Here is a 20393-nt window from a genome sequence, read left to right on the forward strand (position 1 = left end):
TATCTGCTGGCAGGGCACTTAATTTGGAGGGGGAACGTGATTCCGGTGAGGTGGCCTTTTAATGGTGGAAATTAATGCGAATGTGGATCACAACATAGATCATGGAGAAAGTTAAGCCGCCTTTAACCTGCCATCAAAGTCAGGGGAGCAAAATTCCAAACTGATTTCCTGATGGCAGGAAACAGACTTTTGTAATCACCCCAAATTTTGTGCCCCACCCACTACAATGCCCATTGCTAGCAGCAGCAGAAAATTCTGCCCATCATCTCCAGCCCCCAAGTAAATTTCATGGGCCCTCCTTGGCCGTTGCAACAGGTTGCATGAGACTATTCAACTCCAAATTGAGCTCAGACTCCCTTGACAGCACCTTCCAAACCCACAACCTCTACCACCTAGAGGAACAAGGGCCAGGAATTTTATCTCCAGGAATTTTGCTTTTCGCAAATGTTTGGAAAGTAACCTCCTGTTGGACTGTTGCTTTTGTGTTTAATTAGAGTTGAAGTAATTATAATTTCTGGAATGCTTTTATTGAATGATTTTATCTCTTTTATCTCAGAAGGGTCAATGATGAGATTATCATTGCCATCTCCTTGCGAAACACAGCCTATAAACACACAGTTCCTCAGACAAACCCATGGAAACATGCCTCTGTCAATAGCTGAAAGTTGGAGGGTAACAATGAATGCAGCAATTCTGGCTCTGGTGGTCTCAACTGCTGGCAATCTTCCTTTGTTCTTCTTCTGCCAAGTAACATACTTACAGAGGGATTCCCACTGGAGACCATGTTACCAGTTTAAGTAACGCCCATTTTACATGCATTTGATGAATTACATCCTGGCTTGAAACACAGGAAACTGCATATGGCTCCAGTTTAGTGGTTTTAAATTTAATGATAATATTTAAATTAAGTTGCCATTTGAAAGTTGGTGATTTAAATTAGCAGAAAATTTAACCTTAATGCAAGCTTGCAATTTACAGATTTTAATTTAATAGAAGTCGCTATGAAAATAAAACTGCAAATTCAAAGTCAATTCTCATTGTCTGAATGGAGACTGGAGGCATAATTCTCTGCTGATAGTTACATATTATCACTTCTCAATAAACGTTACAACAACAATATGAGGACAATATTGCATCAGTGTTACTGTGGAAAAAGTGGCAAATCGAATTCAATCAGAATTGTGAAGTAATGCATTTGGAGAAAACAAACACAGCAAAGGATTACACAATCATAGGTACAATATTGACAAGTGTAAGGGAACATTCATGTCCACGGAGCCTTGAAGGTTTCAGAACAGGTACATAAGGTAAATAAGAATGCTTGTGGGATACTCTCTTTCATTAGCCAAGGCGCAGAGTATAAAAGCACAGGACATGATGGAGCTGTATGAAACACCAGTGAGGCCAAAATTAGAGCACTGCATATATTTCTGGTCAGCACATTACAGGAAGGATGTGATCGCACTAGAGATAGTACAGAGGAGATTTACAAGGATGTTACCAGAACTGAAGAAATTTAGCTACAAGGAAAATTTGAATAGGATGGCGTTGATTTCTTTGGAACAGAGGCTGAGGGGAGGCGTAATTGAAATGCATAAAATTATGAGGGGCCTAGATAGAGTGGATAGGAAAGAACTACTAGCCTCAGCAGATAGGTCAATAACTAGGGAGGACAGGCGAAAAGCAATTGGCAGAAAGATTAGAGGGGAGTTGAGGAGAATTGTTTTCAGCCAGAGAGTGGTGGGGATCTGGAACTAATTGGCTGAAAGGGCGCTAGCGGCAAAAATGTTCATCACATTTAAAAAATACTTGACTATGCACTTGGAAGTTGCATAATTTACAGAGCCACAGACAAGGAGCCACAAATTGGAATTAGGCGCTCTCGATTTTTTTTCAGCTGGTACAAACACGATGGGCTGAATGGCCTCCTTCAGTGCTGTAAATTTTCTACAGGTAGGATTTTACATTTTGCGAGGGTTCCCGCCACCCAATGAAAATGTCAGTGGAGAGCCCGTCCCACTCTGGTGGATTGCCTCTCAGGCAGTTAATGCTCAAAGGGGCTTTAATTCACCCAGGGCGAGACTTCTGTCCCCATCTGGGGAGGAAGCACCACCTTCAAGCGCTGCAAACCGATCAAATCGCCGGCAGCTCTCTGGTCCCAGCAGCATCACTGGAAGCAGTCCCCATCAGAGATCATCGCGGAGCTGGATGAAGAGGTAAGTTGCAGGGGGAGTTCTTGATGTGGCCAGGGGTGCACAGGCCAGGGGAAGAGGGGAAACTGGTGGGGGGAATGGGGGAAGTCAGATCTTGGGAGGGCCTCTGATGGGAACCCGTAAAAGGAGGGACCACCCCTTTCCCAATAATAGCCCAAGGAGTGGGATCTGGTGGGCTTCAAACTTAGCCCCGGCCTCTTATGGGCCTCAACTGGCCCAAGAGTGGGTGCGCTGCGTGACATCTCCCCGCCATGCACTGTACTGGGGTCTTGGGCGGGCAGGTAGGTGCTGGGAAAGCACCGATGGCATTACACCCAATTTTACAACCCCCCCCCCCCCCCCACCCCTGCTGACCCACTCCCGGAGAGCCTAAGATTCGGTTCTATCTTTCTACGAAGCTAACTGGTAAACTTTTAAATAAAGCATTACAAACAAACAACAAACATTCTGGAGTTAAGTCATTAAACTAATTTCCATATTGTGATAATGGTTTTAAATGTTTTGAATTCTGATGGCATGAATTATGATGTTTATACACAGAGGCTAGATAGTAAAAATTGCTCTGATGATATTCATTATTTCCTACATTTGGAGAGTATTGCATTCTAAATTTGGAATTGTGTTGATTTGCGGCACCCAGTAGAGTGAGTCTATTTTCAACACAATGTTTTAAGGCAATGGAAGCTGCACCACATGATAACCATCGCCGAGTCAGTCATATTATCTGCACCAAAGTTATCTTAGTTTAAATCTAATGAGCAGGAAGAGAGAATCACTTTGAACAGTTGCAGTGGGCTGCCAAAAGCCATCATAATATTTATCACTCAAGACATTCCAAGGCTGAGTATGCCAGGAAATATGGATCAAACTATAATGATAAGGGGCAGGTATGGGCTGCTTCTTCACAGTAATAATGGGCATGCGTTTAAAAAATAAAATAAGTATAGAATTAACATTTCCTTCAGGTTTGGAAAATACATAGAAAATAAATGACATTTTTGCCTTTAACACAATTTCTCCAAGTTAAATTTAGAGAAAATTCAGTAAAACTGTGGTATCATAACATGTCATTAATATTTGTTCTTGTATACAAGTACCCAAATTACAAAATAAAAGAGTAAGAATTAGCTAATTATTTGTGTGATCAGAATTCCAAGGCATTCAGTTTTATTGAAAGCCTTGAGAAACCGATGGTGAGCCAGCTTCTTGAACTGCTGCAGTCCTTTGATACAACTGAATAACTTCTCATTCCATTTCAGAGGGCAGCTGAGAGTCTGGAGTCACATTTAGGCCAGATTGACAAATTTCCTACCTTAACTGGCATTAATGAACCAAATGGATTGTTACACAATCTGGTAGTTTTATGGTCATCATCATGGCTACTGAACTACTTTTTCTTTCTGATTTATTTAATTAACCAAATTTAAACTTCCTAGCTGCTGTGCTGGGATTTGATCTCGTTGCCAGATTATATAGTCCAGGCTTTCCAAGGATGACGCTAGTGACGAAGATATCTGCATTAAGGATTCTAATATGTCTGGTTTAGGCTGATTTTTTTGGCCTTGATCAATAAGGCAGGTGCCACACGACTGACTCAAAAAGAACTTGCAGTTTCTACCACCATGTCAGAGGATTACGAGGCTGTTTCGTGCCTGAAAAAACAGGCAGCGTGCAGTCAAATTTCTAGGTCCATATTTCAAAGCTGTGTGGTTCTGTGTATCATTAGCAGATTGTAACTTAGGGCTCGGTTTTGAGGGGCACTGTGGCTCCCCCCGACACCACCACCCCACCGGTTAATAAGTCAGAGGGGGGCCAGCCCAAGGGAAGAAAGGCTGCAGTGCTGTCACTTAACTGTCAGTTGTCCGTTAATAGCCTGGAGGTGGGATTTCCACCCCTCAGGGACAGGAAGTCTCGCCTCAGGGAGCTGCTAGCCAATCAGACGGCTGGCAGCTCTGTGGTCCCAGCAGCGCAAGGCGGGAGTCTCCAATAGAGGTCATCACTGGAGTCAGACACCAAGACCAATATTGAAACAATTATTGCCTGTGAAGTATATTTTACTTTCTGTTTATTGTTATTTCTTGGGTATCAGGATAAAATTGCTTGTGTATTATAAAGTTGAGATAAAACTCACGTGAAAAATTAGAATGCAAGTGCTTATATTTATTACAATACAGTTGTAGTAATTATAGTTCTGATAAACGTAGGACTGTAGCTTTAAGAATAATCCTGTGTTGTAAGGTCACATGATCTGTGTAAACCATAGAGTTAGTAGCACAGGGAACCTCAAGGAGAGAGTTCTTCTTTAGTTATAGAGTTAGATGCACACATGTAGCTGCTGCTGCTGTCTTGTAAATAAAGTTCAATGTTTCTGCCAAGAAAAGTTACCTGGAAAATTAACTCTAGCAAACTGGTGGCAAGGATGGGATCAGATCCAGTGCTGTCCCTTGCCCAGCAATTGTGAGTATCTAAGATAACTAAAAAGAAAGGAAGATATACTCATCTGAGATGCCGCAATTTGGCAGGATCGATCCCTTTGAACCAGCCACAGACAACTGGTCTCAATATACAGAACGTCGTGTGTTCTACTTTCAAGCCAACAAAATCACGGAGGGGAAAAGAGGAGAGCGATTCTCCTGAGTATTTGTGGGAGCAAAACTCACAGTTTAATTCGAAGCTTGATGGCCCCCAGTGCCCCCGATTCAAAGACCTTCAGTGAATTAGTAGGCTTCATTAAGTGACATTTTCAATACAATGCAGAGGTTCAGGTTCAATTCATGGAATAGAAACCCAGGGGAGACCATTGCAACCTACATGGCGAAATTTAAACAATAACGGAATATTGCGATTTTGGTAAAACCCTGAATGGTATGTTCAGGGATCGTTTGATCTGTGGCATGCAAGAGGATGCTATTCAGTGAAGATTGCTGGCTGAAGTGGATCTTGATTTTAAGAAAGCATTAGAAATAGCGCTTGCAACGGAAAGCGCTACAAAAGATTCGCAAGCGATTCAAAGTGCGCAAAATGGCACTGTTTTCCTAGTTGGGCAGGAATGGTCAGCCGAAGGTGGGGCAAAAAGCCGGAACTCCACCAAGAAGTGGGAAACAGTCCCCGCTAATCGAAAAATTAGAAGAAACAGCTTTGCAGCAAATTTGAAAACTAATTTTCATCAATGTGGAAACAATCATACTTCTAACGATTGGCAATTTAAAAAGGTGGAGTGTTATTTTGTCACAAAAGAGGACACATATTGAAACATCGCAAAGCGAGATTAAATTAGGTTTCCAGGCAACAAACAAAGTCCAATGAAGTATATAGTGTGGAAGAGCCAGAGACAACCAATTCTGACATTTATTCCTTATTCAACATGAAAGTTGGGATGACAGAGCCAATTACTGTCACATTGCAAGTGAATGGTAAACCCTTAAAAATGGAAGTAGATACAGCTACTTCTATCACTATAGTAAGAGAACACACTTTCAGATATTTAAATAAAGGCGATCAACAATTAAATTTGGAACAAACCTCTGCCAAGTTGAAAACGTACACAGGCAAAGAAATCCAAGTAAAAGGTATCACCACAGTAACTGTTTACTATAGACACCAAACAGCAGAGCTACCAGTGAGGGGATTAGAAGGTAGAGGTTTCTAGGTCAAAATTGGTTGATGGAAATTAACCTTGATTGGCCAGTGAGATTTCAAAAGGAAACAGGAAGAGTTCCTGAGTTGAAAAAGGAACAAGGCAAGGTACTTCAGAAAGAGCCTGGAGAGTCCAAGGACTCCAACAGGATGAAAAAGGAGTGTGATAGTCATTCAGCACCCTGAAGAAATGAAGACTGTCTTAAACAATGACATGGAAGAACAGCAGAAGAAACTCAAGGAGGCTCTGCTAAATGACAGAATTCAAGATGAAGCAAGTGAGCTTCGCAAAGAAAAGGAAAACCTGTTGAAAGACCTTCGCGCACCACAAGGATCCCTCAGTTCAAAATTTGTGCCTCTGGAAAATTACGAAGAGAAACAGGAAGAATTTAACGTCACTTTGAACAAACTGAAGAACCATTTAGCAGAAAAGACACAGCAACGTTCAAGGTTCCAGGAGGAAGCCAACAGATACAAGGAGACAGTAGAGCTGAAGAATCATCTAAATGAAGCTAAAGAGGCTTTGAAAGCAAGTGTCATAGAACTTTCTGAGATGCAAGTAGGTAATAAAATCATGGGTAGCTCAACTACTGAACTAAGACAAGTTGAGATTTCGCCCGAGAGAAGTCTGGCCAACAATGAAGTCAAAAAGAAGGCCGAGACTAAATTCTGTGGTAGAAAGAAGACGACACGTAGATAGAAGATGCAGAATTACTAATAAGGTACTGTTTTCGAACAACCAAGCCTGATACTTCCCAATTTGGAGGGGAAGGTGGAGAAAAGTCAATTAGTGACTCATGATTTGCATAGTCATGAGTGACAATTTACCGTTGGTGAAGCAGTATATGTAAGGAACTTCAGTGGAGGATCGAAGTAGTTACCTGGTAAAGTAAGCTCTGTGACCGGACCATTGTCATACCACGTGGAAGTGGAGGGCCGGATCACCCATAAGCATGTGGATCATTTAAGAAGAAGGGAGATACCCTAAGAAAATGATGTTCCACCTGTAACCATTGCTGAATCTGTGGTTCACGTTGAAGTTGCTCAACCAAGAATAGACATACCCAATGTCTCTGTCGGAGTGGACAACACTGAACCGCCTGTGCCTATTGAGGTACCTGATGTTAATGCGGTTCCAGAGAATGTGGTTCCTGCCAAAGAATCGGAAGTCGTGGAGTTACGACGTTCCACATAGATCAGGAAACCACCCGAAAGATTGAACTTGTAATTTCATGACCTGTGTAAATATTGTAATGTCATGAGATAAATATCCTTGTAAATACAAAATGTACAGAAAAGTTCAAGAGGGAGGAATGTTGTAATTATAGTTCTGATAAATGTAGGACTGTAGCTTTAAGAATAACCCTGTTGTAAGATCACATGATCTGTGTAAACCAATGAGTTAGCAGCATGGAGAATCTCTAGGAAGGAGTTCTTCTTTAGTTATAGAGATAGATGCACACATGTAGCTGCTGCTGTTGTCTTGTAAATAAAGTTCAATGTTTCCACCAAGAAAAGTTGCCTGGAAAATCAACTCCATAACAACAGTCATTAATTTAAATGGTTTGTAGTTTTTGAACAATAAATAATCCTGTGTGTGAAGAAAAGCAAAAGAAATGCATATTTTTCTTCATAAAGGCTGGATTTTACACTCCCCCACCAAAGGTTTTGAAGGTGCGGGGCTCATAAGATCCAAGAGGTGGCCTTCCTGCCTCCTAACCACCCATCCTCGACCGGTATGAAATGTCACAGGGGCGATGGAGCCATTGGACAGCCCGCCCACCCTTGGACCTATCAAGACTTTTAAGTGGGCAATTAATAGGCACTTAATAGCCTCATCAACTCCCACCCTGTTGCTATTTTACCCATGGCAGGAGGAGGTGCATCCTACCAGGGAAGCCCAGCAGATTTAGCTCTGCAGGCTGTTGTTGGGCAAGGTGAGGGGATCTCATTTGCTGGTCTCATGTGCCCATTGGAGGGATGCCCCACTCCACCACCCTCCAAATCATACTTCCCACTTTACTCTCTCCCCGCCCCCGCCAGCCTCTCAAACCCAGCCCTTCTGCTCCTCTCGACCCCCTCACTGGGGCCTACCGGCCTGAAACCGGTGAAATCCCCTCGCCACCCACTCTCTCCTCCCCCGCTAAACTAATCCTGGTCTCCGGCTCCAATGATGACCTCCACTGGGGACTGCCTGTAGTCCCAGCAGGGGCCCCCGCTCCTGCCTGGAGCTGCTGGGACCACAAATCTGCCAGCCATCCGACCGGCTGGCAGCTCTCTAGGGCAGGAGGAGAGCCCCTGCCCCTGAGGAGGCAGAAATCCCTCCTGCCTATTAACGGCCAATTGACTATTAAATGACAGCAGGGCAGCCATTCTTCCCTTGAGAGGACACCACACAGGCTTTTAGCTAGAGGGGGACAGGGACCGCAGCACCCCTTAAAATCCAGCCCTAAGTTACAATCCGTTGATGATATCACAGCCATACGGCTTTGAAATGTGGGCCTAGAAATTTGACGGTGTGGTGCCCATTATTTCAGGCACTAAATGACCTCCTAGGCATCCAATATTGCAGTAGAAATTGCAAGCTGGTTATGAGTCAGTAGTGGACCACTGTTATATTGGTAAAGGCCAAAAAAAAAAAATCAGCCTGGACCAGACATTAGAAACATTGCACATAAAAACAGAGGAACTAACGGCTGTTTCAGGCCCCAACAACAAGATTGGTCTGCCACGAGGCAAACATGCTTGCTGCACTCAGGAAAACCAGGCCTACAGGCAGCCGAACAGTGATCAGATTGACTGCACCTTAAAAGAATGGGGCCCACCACAACTGCCTGACTGTCGCACCACCCCCGGCCCACCTCCACCACCACCACCCCCCCGCAATTTCCTGTCACTGCAACGCAAGCAGCCAATCTTCAAGCATGTTTCACCAGATGAGCTGTGCAGAGACTTCAATGGAAATGAAAATTGGAAGAGATGCATCATAGTCAGTTGAACAGCTATTAAACAGCTGTTTTACACTATTGCCCAAAGTCAAAATTATATCCGTGATGTCTGTTTGAAGTGAATCTGCTTTGAAGCTGTATTGAATGGGGCGTGGGCATTTCACAATCCACACTAGGATGATATATATGATCAAAAAGTCCACACACTATAGCACCAACATTTTCCAGGGGTGGATGGGAGTTGGGAGGGGGATATTGTTGGTAGAACAACTTGCATTAATATAGCACCTTTAATATTGAAAAATGTCCAGAGGTGCTTCACAGAGGTGCAATCAGAGAAAAATAGATGCTGAGCCAATTGAAGATATTGAGAAGGGTAGGTGGAGTCAATGGAGTATGTGGAAGTACATCTTTTTTTTTCCCAAAGTTAAGCTGATTTCTAAATTGCAAAAATTTATGCTGCAGAACAAAAAAAAAAAATCAACCACAATGGTAAAATTATAAGCAAAACCAAACGGGTTGTGCTTGACATTTACTTGTACATGCAGGTTCCTGTAGTGGTTAGCGAGGCGTGGGAGCTGTTATCGAAGATCCTTTTGAAAACTTTAAAATTAACGCCAAGCCTACCAGTGAAAGGGGTGGAACTGTATCAACCGTTATGCACTGCAAATTTAACAAGAAATAATTTGCAGTTAATTATTCTACGGCCAGTATACAGTGTGCTTTAAGTAATTATGCATTCCTCGTGTCTTTTCATGCTTCAGCTGAGTGTATCTGATACAAAAAAAATCTGCAAAGGTTAAAATATTTTGCAACTTTAACTTTTTCAACTTGGAAATCAAATAAACTTCTCAAGGACATACATGCATTACACTTATTTGACATAACATTACAACTGTGACTACACTTCAAGTTACTTCATTGGCTTTAAGCATTTCAGGATGCCTTAAGGTCATCAAAGGCACTATTATAAAGAAAGAGGTTGCATTTATATAATGTCAACCAATGTCATGATGCCAACTTGAAAGGCTTCACTAGAAGGGTTAAAGCTGAGCTCACTTTATTAATGAGGCTATGTGGCTTCCCTGCCACTAGACAGCACAATCACCCTAGGCCTGAATTTTCGCTCCCGACCAGGAGAATTCCCAGCTCTGTAAACCCAACTCGGGAGAAACTGCCCCAGATGCTCCGATTTTCATTCTGGGGACGAGGTGCAATGGGAGTTATGCCCGCCAACCCCAGAAACAGTTTGGAGGCAGCGCAGGGGCTGCGGGGTGCAGAGATGGGCTGGGTGTAAGGTGAGCCTCAGTCATCCGGCGCTTTGTCCCAGCTGTAAAGAGGATGAAACAAAAAAGCCCTCTCTCTCTCACACCCTCATCTATGCCAACCCATGCCACCTGATACCACCCACTCCCCATGGCTTCTCATACCCTCCATGCCAATCTGACCCCCACCCATCCCCCCAAGGCCCCTCATACGCTCCATGCCAAGCTATGCACTCTCACCCACACCCATGGCCCTTTATAGCTCCTATACTAACTTTGTACCAATGCGTGTCAGCCCATTCCCCCATCCACCACCCTTTGCCCTTACACCCTCTAAACCATCCTATGTCCCTCCGCCCAGACCCCATGGCCCTTTATAGCCCTTATACCAACATAGTGCCAACTCATGCCCCCCACCCACCACCCTTTGCTCTTACACCCTACATGCTAACACACCCAGTATCCTCCTTGGGCAGACCTTATGGACTCATACTGAGATTAAATAAATATCTTAAGTGTCCATTGATGCATTTACTATTTTAAAAAAGACTCTCATTGATAAACGCAATTCACTACATTTAACTTCTTTTAATCCCTTATAAGAACAACCATTTCAAAGAATTTGAAAGCACTTGGAGCTGCCAATCAAACTGTGAACTACAGGCACCCCACTGTGAAAATGATAGGTTGTGAAATCAGTCAAGCATCATGATTCCTGCAATGGTAGCACTCAGGCTTATGTCAACAGATCGAGTGAAATAGCAAGCACTTTTAAAAAAACACCGCAATCAGGTTTTCATATATTTAAAGGGCAGGAGATTTAAATGCCTCAACAGCTTGACAGTTCCAATGAGTTTATCCACTTTTTTAAAACACACATTCATATCTACCTTTAAAAATCCTAAAGGGCACCTGACCTCTCCCAAAGGACACCTTACCTCTCCCATAAGGTGTCCCGGGACTATACCCAAAAGGATATCTCACCTCTCCAAAAGGGTACTCTATTTCTCCAAAGAACTCTGGTAAGTTTAGACCTTCTCCTACCAAGTCTGATTTGCCCAAGTTGTATTGCCCACTCCCTCCTTGTGAAAATCAGATCAGACTACCTCCGTGAACCATGGATGTCCAAAGTTCAACCCACCCTTGGCACCCACCCCTCCCTGCAAAAATGGTGGGGGCTGGGTCAGGGGACGGGACTTTTGGATTCGGGCCTCTGGGGTCATTTTCACAAAGACAGAAAGCCTCTCTGTCTGTGCAAAAATTAAGGCCCCTCACTTCTTGGCATTTCATTATTGCACTACGTTGCAACTATGAGGTTTATAAAATGGTTACGTTTTGGGATTGTTCTGTTAAACTTAAAATAATTGAGAGGGTGTCATGTGACTAGTTCTGAAGTCTACCTGCCAATAAGTCAGGGTGGATTGATTATGAGAGATCAAAAGAAGGCTTAAATTGTTTTACTGGAAGAGGGTGCAAGATATTAATGCAATAGCAGCAGCCTGTGTGTTAACAGTGGAGACTGAGGGAGGAATTGTCTTAGATTTGCACTAAGTGCGGTCGCGGGCAGGAAAAAGAACGTTTTACCCACCAGCTGCAATGGTGACTTTTCAGGCTGTATTGTCCCAATCCCGCCACATTAATCATGCATTCCCGGGAAACATGCCATTTCACTGTTGAGCAGCCTCCAATTCACCTCGCCGCTACCTCATGCCACATGCCATATCTAAAGTGCGACCACGTGCACACCTCTCAGTGCTTCCAACCCAGGACTGTTGCATAGAAAACATGGCCCCGAAAGGCAAGACTGCAACGTGATGTCCTCTACCCCCGCTCTGGGCGTAGGCCAGTAAGCAAGGTGACAAATCCAGCATGGGGGGCATTGACAGTGGTGGTCAGCGCCAATGCCCTGCAAAATAGGACAGCCACCCAGTGCTGAAAGAGGATGAATGATCTCCTCCGATCCACAAGGGCAAGTCACTCTTCTCATTGCTCTCAACTCTCACACTCACAAACCCATCACACATCCACAGGGATATCATACCTCAAGGGACAACACTACTAATTCTCACACACACCCTCACATCTCTATCAGGCTCATATCCTCTCAAGCTCGCATCCTCATCCCGTCCATAGCTCTGCTCACCACACAAACGTTCCACGCAGTGCCATGTGCCCTGCTCACCCTCTCCATCTGTTTTCATGCAGGAGGATCTGGCTGACAACAGCAGGGAGAGGTCCTAGGCCGGGGGTGGAGTGGTCCACATTAGGCCCCTCACTCACTTTGAGAAGTATGCCATTGCATTGGCTGATGAGGACGTGGGACTGTGCCTGCGGTGACGGTGAGGTCAGCAGCGATCCTGCACCACATCATCCCTCTCTCAACGCAACTGTGAATGCTCTCTCTCCTGTTTTTGATTCGGGTGCCATGCATTAATTATCTTTACTTTGGTTCACAGGGAGCTCTGTCAAGCAACCTCAGCCAGCCAGTCCCTCCAGGTCCTCATCTCCAGTGAAGAGGACACCTCCTCCATTGAAGAGCTAGAAATAAGCAGCCTGGTAGGCCCATCACAGCGCTTACCCACACCCTCCACCAGCGCAGAGACACACACTTCGGTGGGACCTAGATATAGAGCAGGCTCGGGTTCACAACCTGGTAGTCACTGCATACACACGTGTCCAAAGCAGGAGGAGGCAGGTTCAGCTGAGCTCCCTGGCACTTAGAGGACTGCTGGGGAAGAGGTATCTGTGAGGTCTGAGTCTGATGATGAGCCTCTAGATTTGCACTAAGTGCAGTAGCAGTCTCCATCATTGTGGAGAGTCAGCAGGTGAGGGAACATCACGCAGGGCTGCTGGAAGCCCCAACCAAATGACATGCGAATCGGAGGAGTGCATCCGCCTGCTCCCTGATGAAGTGGTGCCCACATGTGCGCACATAGAGGTCTCCATGTGAACCATGGGAAGGATGGCGGACACCATGGAGACCCTAATCCAGCAGCAGGTGGAGATGTATGCTGACCTGCACTTCATCGTGGTAGCCACAGATGGCTTCCTACGGTGGCAACGTGAGAGGGAAACGAGGCACTTCGATGTCCCTCCAGGTGCTCCTTCCCCTCAAGGAGTCAGGCCGGGGCCCTCGGGCACCTGCTGGACACCCCTGGGTCATCCACTCAGGAATCTCAGAGGCTGTCCTCTCCCTCTGAGTCCCCTTTACCTATGACCCCCTCAGCCTCGTCCTCTGTCGCTGCAGAGGAGGCAGCTGGCCCCCAGGAGGACAGCCAAAGCAAGCCGGGGCCCCGCAGGCCTTGGCTCTCCAGAAGACCCACGCTGAAGTCATCAGAGGCAACAGGGCCAACTACTGCACAGGCTGTCTCCACCCCTCCTGTGGATGTCTGGCCAGCCCCAAGAGTTGTTACACCTAGCAAAGTTAAGAAATTCTGATCACAATTAGTTGCTGGGTAAACACATTGTGTCACTATATAATCTGAAAATATATTCTCTTTCACTGAATAATGTGCAATGGTGTCTTCAAGTTTCGTTGACAGGCTTCACGAGTCTTCCCACTGCATCCCCTCACGCTAGCTGTTCCAGCTGTATGCAGCCGGCCCACGAGTGATTCTAGAAGTGTGCGTGTGTGGCAGGACCTTTCAGAGACTCATGCAAGCACTCTCTCACGAACGCTGATCCTTCCTTCATCACACTCACCTCAATGTCCTGAGCATTTTCAATGCTGCCTGCTGGGGTTCTCTTTCAGTTGTCCATGTGAGCTGACCTGCATCTCCACCACCTACTGATCACATTCCCATCAGCACCTCTTCCCACCTAACATTAGCCTCCTTTCACTTTCAGTTGTAGAAGCAGGCTGCGTGTAACATTTGCCTTTAGCTCCCCCATCCTTTCCCCCATCACTGTTGACCCCCTGGCATCACCTTCCACCTTCCACAGAACCCTTTTCTTTCTAGGGTGTCCAGGTGAACCTTCCCAAAAACCCCACCCATCATCCAAATTGACCTCCCCAACCTCCTCCTTCCCACCCCCAGGGTCCGTATCTGCCTCCGAGTCCCCACCAACCACCCTTCCCATCCCTTCTACTGATACCCTTGACCTTCACCCTCCCACCCCACCAGCTAACTCTGCCCTCTCTCATTCTCACCATTCCCTCCTACCACACCACCCTCATTTCGCTCCCCAGGTGGCAGTCATCGACTCCACAGACCCCCTCCCCTGCATGTTCACCTGGACATCCCTCTCCCCTTGTTCTTTGCCCCTCTGGACTCCTTTCCCCCCTTGGACTCCTTCCTCCACCCTTACTCCTTTCCCTGGACTCCTTCCTCACCCCAGTCCCACCCCCACCGAACTCCTTCCTCCCCCAGAAGTCCTTCCCCTACATCTTTCCCCCCCCTTACATGTACCTCCCCCATTGCCATATTCTCCCTGTTACACCCTCCTGCCCTCATACTCCCTCCACCCTCCCAACCTCACCACCCCAGCACCCCTTCATTCACCCCCATCCAACCTCATCCCCTGAAACACCTTCCCCTCCTAGTCAAATCTAGACCTTACTCTCCCACCACCCCACTGGTACACCTTCCTCTCCCAATCAAACTTACATCTTCCTCTCCACCCCCTGGACGATCAGCTGTTGCAGACCATGGCCAAGACAGTGAAGTTCCGAAGCCGACGCTCACCAGTGACCGACACCTTCCATGGGCTTTTTTGCGGTGGAGCCATGTCAATGAGAATCCATTTAGCATGCGATGCACATTCCTCCAGTGTCCCATTGCTTTCAGGCTCCAGTATCTTCTGCTCCTTGGATGTCCGCGATATGAGAAAGACCCTGATGGGAAGTCCCGACTTAGGCATGTCACACTTGTCAAGATGCGTTCTGTGTCTTCCCGCTGATATGGGTGGTAAATTTTGACGTGGGAGGATGATTCCGGTGAGCTGGGCTTATAATGACATGCAGATGTATGACAATGAAGTTCCTGACGTGTGGCGCGGGAACTGTGGCCCGCCACTGACAGGATGAGCGGACAATTGCAAACTGGTTTTACAGTGTCATGAAACAAAAGACAGGAATAAAGCCTCGGGAATCATTTTGGATTGATTCTGAGAAAATTGAATGTCTATGTAAAGGATAATTTTAGTTAAATCTATGAAGGGTATTTTTCTGGTTGGGCTAAAGATAAGATGTGGGGTATTCCATTCTGTGATTTAAAGAATAAGTTGCCTCCAAAGCTAGTGTTTATGCAATTGTGCTTTTAGTTTTTTGTTACAATAAATGTCTTAAAACATGAAATCTTGACCTTTTTTTCAGCTATTAACTGGAAGATCGAATTTCTTTTTAAAAGTTATTGGTCTCCAGGGGCATCATAACAATTGCAATATCATATACTTATTTTAGCAAATTTACAGGCCAACATTTCCAGTCTCAGGACAGAAATAAAACCAAGACAGGTGGCTGGGCTGCCTTAATGTTAGCTCTGCCTGTGACTTGTATATAGTTCTGAAAGTTTTTCAGGCTAAATTAATTAGCGTGGCTATGCTACAACACTTAGCCAATTGGAATCCTGATTTATTATCATAAGTATTCTAATAAAAATGAAACATCACATTGTTCCTTAATATTAAATTAAAATAACTCTCATTCCAAAGCGGAGTTCAAATATATTAAACCGATACATTTACTTAAGGTTCTTGCATGTTATTTTTCTCGTCAGTTTATCTATATTTTACTTGCATTAGCAGACGTACCTATTGGATCTACCCAAACTGCCAAGGTATCCTGGGGAATATCTACTTTCACCTTCTCCAATGCAAGATCCTTAATGGAGACATCGTGATGAACGATCCTGGCCAATTGTTTGGCTGCTGTCATATTACCATCCAGCACTTTGCTCAGCAGCTCTGTGGTTTCTCTCTCTGTTGCACAGACTTTGACTTTGATCTTCTCTCCTTTAACAGAAATAAAACTAGTTAGTATTCAACACAGCAGGAATCTTCAGCTAATTATTTTTATTCTATTTTGAATTCTATTTAGGTTGAAATGTGCTAAACACAGAAGTCACGTGATGCAGTGAAAGAAACAGCACCAGGGCACAAGTCCTTTCATCTTGTGAATAAAACTTCATCATGATAAGACGGATGACAAATTAAAAATACCTCTAAGCATCCTTAATTGGGAAAAGAAGTGGTAATTGGCTGATGGTCCATCAAAGAATCAGCACATCAGAGCTTACCAACTCACAGGAAGCAATGGTAATCACTCAGTGCAGAAGTGACAATGTTAGCAGCAAATCAAATGCAATAATAATCCCTGAGTATGACCTTCCCGGGCATCGGAAAGGGTGGGTAGACCTTATTCTTTTCCATATTGATGACAAATCCTAGTGCCAAATTCTGGTTTCCTGAACAGCTCCCTGAGTTTGTATCTTTAGAACATGCAAGCCCTGTAGATGTTCCTGTGATTCACATTGAATCAAGCTGACTTCCACTGATTCAAGGTGGTGCGACAACAATATTTTCACCAGCTTAAAGATTGCTGATTCTTGGTAGGGGAATGGTAGGACAGCAGTGTTTTTTACATCATGGTGTAAATCACAGGACAGTCTTTACTTATGTAGTGTACCATGTATTCATTTGGCTCAATGGTAGCGCTCTTGCCTCTAAGTCATAAAGCTATGACCTCAAGCACCATTTCATGACTTGGGTACACCAATCTAAGCCAACTCTTCAGTGGAGTAAAAAGGGAGCACTGTGTTTACATGTATTCTAATAAAAGGTACAGTTCTTTGAATGAGGTGGTCCCTTCTGCCTATCCAAATAGTTGTTAAAGATCCCACGCAATTTTTACAGCACAACAGGGTGTTCCTCTGCTGTCCAAAGCAACCTGGCTCCCCCAACACCACCAAAACAGACTGAAAGCTCATTTATCTCATTTGTCATTGTGGGCACTTGCTATGCAAAACTGGCTGCCATGCTTGCCTACGAACCAATTTTCATAACTATTTCATAATGAAGTGTTTTGGGATGTTATTAGGCCATGAAAAATGCTGGGGAAATCAAGCTTTACCTTTTTAAAACCAGATTATCTTTATTTTGTGAATCAAGTGCAAAGGTTCCATAATTTAAAAAGCACTAACAAAGGAAGGAGGGACTTGAACCCAAAGCTTTCTGACAAAGAGGTAAGAATGTTGCCAACTAAACCACTGCTGACACTGTCCATTAATATTTCCATAATGGGAGTAAAAGCAAAATGCATCAAATGAATGTTGATATACTATAGATTTCCTGTCATTTTAATGTTCCAACTTGCTCTCATACTGACCTCTCTGTCCTCAGCCTCCGGCAGTGTTCCACTGAAACTGAATGTAAGCTCCAGGAACAGTGCCTCATCTTTTGATTGGGTATTTTACAGTCTTCTGGACGCAATATTGAATCAACAGTTTCAGGCTGTAACCTCTGCTCTCATTTTGTTTCCTTTTTCTTTGCAGGTTTTGGTTTTACCATCTTTTTTTTTCTCTTTCTTTGCTTTCGGGCAGCAGCTGTTCATCTTTCTGTCATTCACACTTCACCTATACGTGTCTTTTGCTTCTTTATTTGTCCCATTACCACACCCTTTGACCTTGCACCACAAACCTTTTTGTCACTTAATATCTCCTGTTTTCCACTCTACCGCAAACCTTCCCTTTTGCTCTTTTGCAACCCACTCTCACCCCTTTCCTTTGCTTAAAGCCTATTATATTTATAACTTTTCCCAGTTCTGATGAAAGATCATCAACCTGGAACACCAACTTTTCTCTCCACAGATACTTATTCACTTTGGAGCATTTCCAGCATTTTCTGTTTTTATTTCAGATTTACAGCACCCACAGAATATTGCTTTTGAAATACTGAGTGTTGCACTAAGGGTAGTTTGTTAAAACTATACTTCAACAAAGGGTGAAAAGCAGAGAGGTAGAAAGGGCGAAGCCAACAGCAGAGTGGTCGCACAGTCTAGGAGTGGGGTGCTTTAAAAAGTGAGGCTGACCATGTAAGCCAGTAAAAGTAGGCCAATTTGATAAAATACATACATTTATCATATTTTATACATTGTATAATTTGTCATACATTTAACTTATTAATCAGATCTAGGAGACTAAAGTTGAAGTAATATTAAAGAGTTCCTAATTTTTTAATCAAATAAATATCTGAGATATATAGATAATAACGGTTAAGTAAAACATTTAAGTTAACTTACCAATAAAATAAAGTGGTGTCAGCACAAGGGAAATAACTGACTGGTAAGTAGTTGATGAGTGTTTATTGAAATCTTAAGCTAATTTCTCTTAATTTTGTTTAATAGTTTAGTAAATAGAGGTGTGGTAGGGCATCTCAGTGCTGTGAAATGCACATCCTGTTCCATGTGGGAACTCTAGCATATTTCTAGTATCCTGGACAACCACACGTAGAGGAAGAGTCTTCAGCTAGCGGAGCTCGAGCTTGAACAGCAGCTGGTATCACTGGTGCATGCAGGAAGCTAAGAGCTGCTTGCATAGCACATTTCTGGAGGTGGTCACCCTGCAGCTTTAGAGTGAACAGGCAGAGAGGGAATTGGTGACAATCAAACAGTCAAGGAGGACCAGGCAGGCACTGCAAGAATCTTGAGTGCATCTCACTCTCTAATGGTAATCAGTTCTGAGTACTGATAAGGGTGATAGTTCCTCTGGGGAGTGCAGCCAGTGCTAAGTCCATGGCATCATAGATGGCTTAGCTGTGTGGGCAGGGGTTGGAGGGGGAGGGGGGCGGTGGTGGTTGGTGAGAAGATGATGATTGGAAAAGCATAAATAATAGGGGATTCCATAGTCAGGGGTTCATAAAGATGTTCCTATGCCTGCAGACATGATTCTAGGATGGTATATTGCCTCTCTGGTGTCAGGGTCCAGATGCCACTGAGAGGCTGCAGTACATTCTGAGTGGGGAGGTGAAAAGCCAGAGGTTGTGCTCTAAATTGGTGCCTGAATCAAATGACCATGAGTCAAGAGTGAGCCTTTATTGTAAGCATTAAGGTGCTATTCAACTGCAGAGGGCTTCCCAGTCAACTCTGGTCTTGCCTTTGTCCAACAATCACATGCACACACATCTCTAGGGGTTTCAGCCAAGCATTCATCATAGTAATCCTGGGGGTCACTAAGGCTAATTCCAGTGTCCCTATGCCCTCCTGGCCATGAATCAGCTAACTCAGCATTGTTAGTATGGCTCAGCCACTCAGTAGATATACTTATTGTGGAGCATTTTGTCATTGGGTTGTCATGAGAACTGCTAGAAAGAAAGTACAATATTAAGCTTGCACCAGTCTTGTCCTTGACCTGTGCCTGAGCTCTAGCAAAACTCAACAGCTCAGCTATTGCCAACAGGGATCCTTGTTAGAGAACTTGTTGAGACTCCAAAAAACAGTGGACAGTGTTGAGACACTGTTCAAAACACTTAGTCATAGACAGTGGAATCAGGTCACAAAGCTTACAAGGCTCCTTTGTCTGTACAGTAGAATCTTGTGTTCAAGTAACCATATGATTGATGAGAACTTCTTAATCATTAGGTACTGTTGAAAGAGGCAAACTTGGAACTCATGCAGACCAGGAAATATTAAAGCAATGTGTTCCAACTAAAACAGATGGGTTAAGGGGGAATCAGATAATAACTATTCAAATGCAGGAAGTAGTTAGAAAATTGGAAAAGATGTCACAAATAATTAATTGGGAAAACAGCCAAGATAAAAATACGTCTGCTGAGGCAGCACAAAATGGTGTATGTGTGATGTATGGCTGGTCGAGCAGGCACGGGAAAACTTGCAGCTGTTAAAGGATGGGGCAAGTTGCAGAATGGATAGATAATCATTTGAGAGCCTTGAGTTTCTATGATCAGGAGCTGAACCCATGCCAGTTGTGAGCCGCCACGGAAGCTTACCCCTTTCCCATAAAGTGTAGGAAGGCACGAACTAAGATCTTTGGAATCATGTTAAGGATGCCTGTGGTACCCAAAGAGCACGTACACCTGGACTTGTACTGATTGTAAAATATAGGAATGATTAAAAACAATGGGTATTTTATGAAATACCTACACACAGTAAATTATGCAGAGGAGATAAAGGGGGAAATTATGACCATCAGTATAGAGGGGTGTCATCAGGCAGAAGATAGTATGATAATGCGTCCATTCCAAACATCACAGGACCATGTGGGTTTAATGGGATTGTACCTATTAATTGCTCATTGGAAGTTACCCCTGATAACCATGTGAGGCCACAGACCTCATATCTTGGAAATGGCATCTATTGTTTAACAACTCAGGAGATG

General features: G+C 44.2%; 1 protein-coding gene across 2 annotated transcripts in view; it reads right to left on the reverse strand.

Moving 5' to 3' along the window:
- The window catches only part of LOC144686547 (inositol polyphosphate 1-phosphatase-like), a 70505-nt gene that overhangs the window by 15236 nt on the left and 34876 nt on the right, over positions 1-20393 (reverse strand). For both annotated transcript variants that reach the window (XM_078551874.1, XM_078551875.1), the window contains one exon: positions 15814-16014. In XM_078551874.1, the coding sequence (XP_078408000.1) occupies positions 15814-16014 (201 nt within the window). The remainder of the gene's footprint in view (positions 1-15813; positions 16015-20393) is intronic.

This window comes from Cetorhinus maximus, chromosome 11 (genome assembly GCF_964194155.1).
Source record: "Cetorhinus maximus chromosome 11, sCetMax3.hap1.1, whole genome shotgun sequence".
Lineage (NCBI taxonomy): Eukaryota > Metazoa > Chordata > Chondrichthyes > Lamniformes > Cetorhinidae > Cetorhinus > Cetorhinus maximus.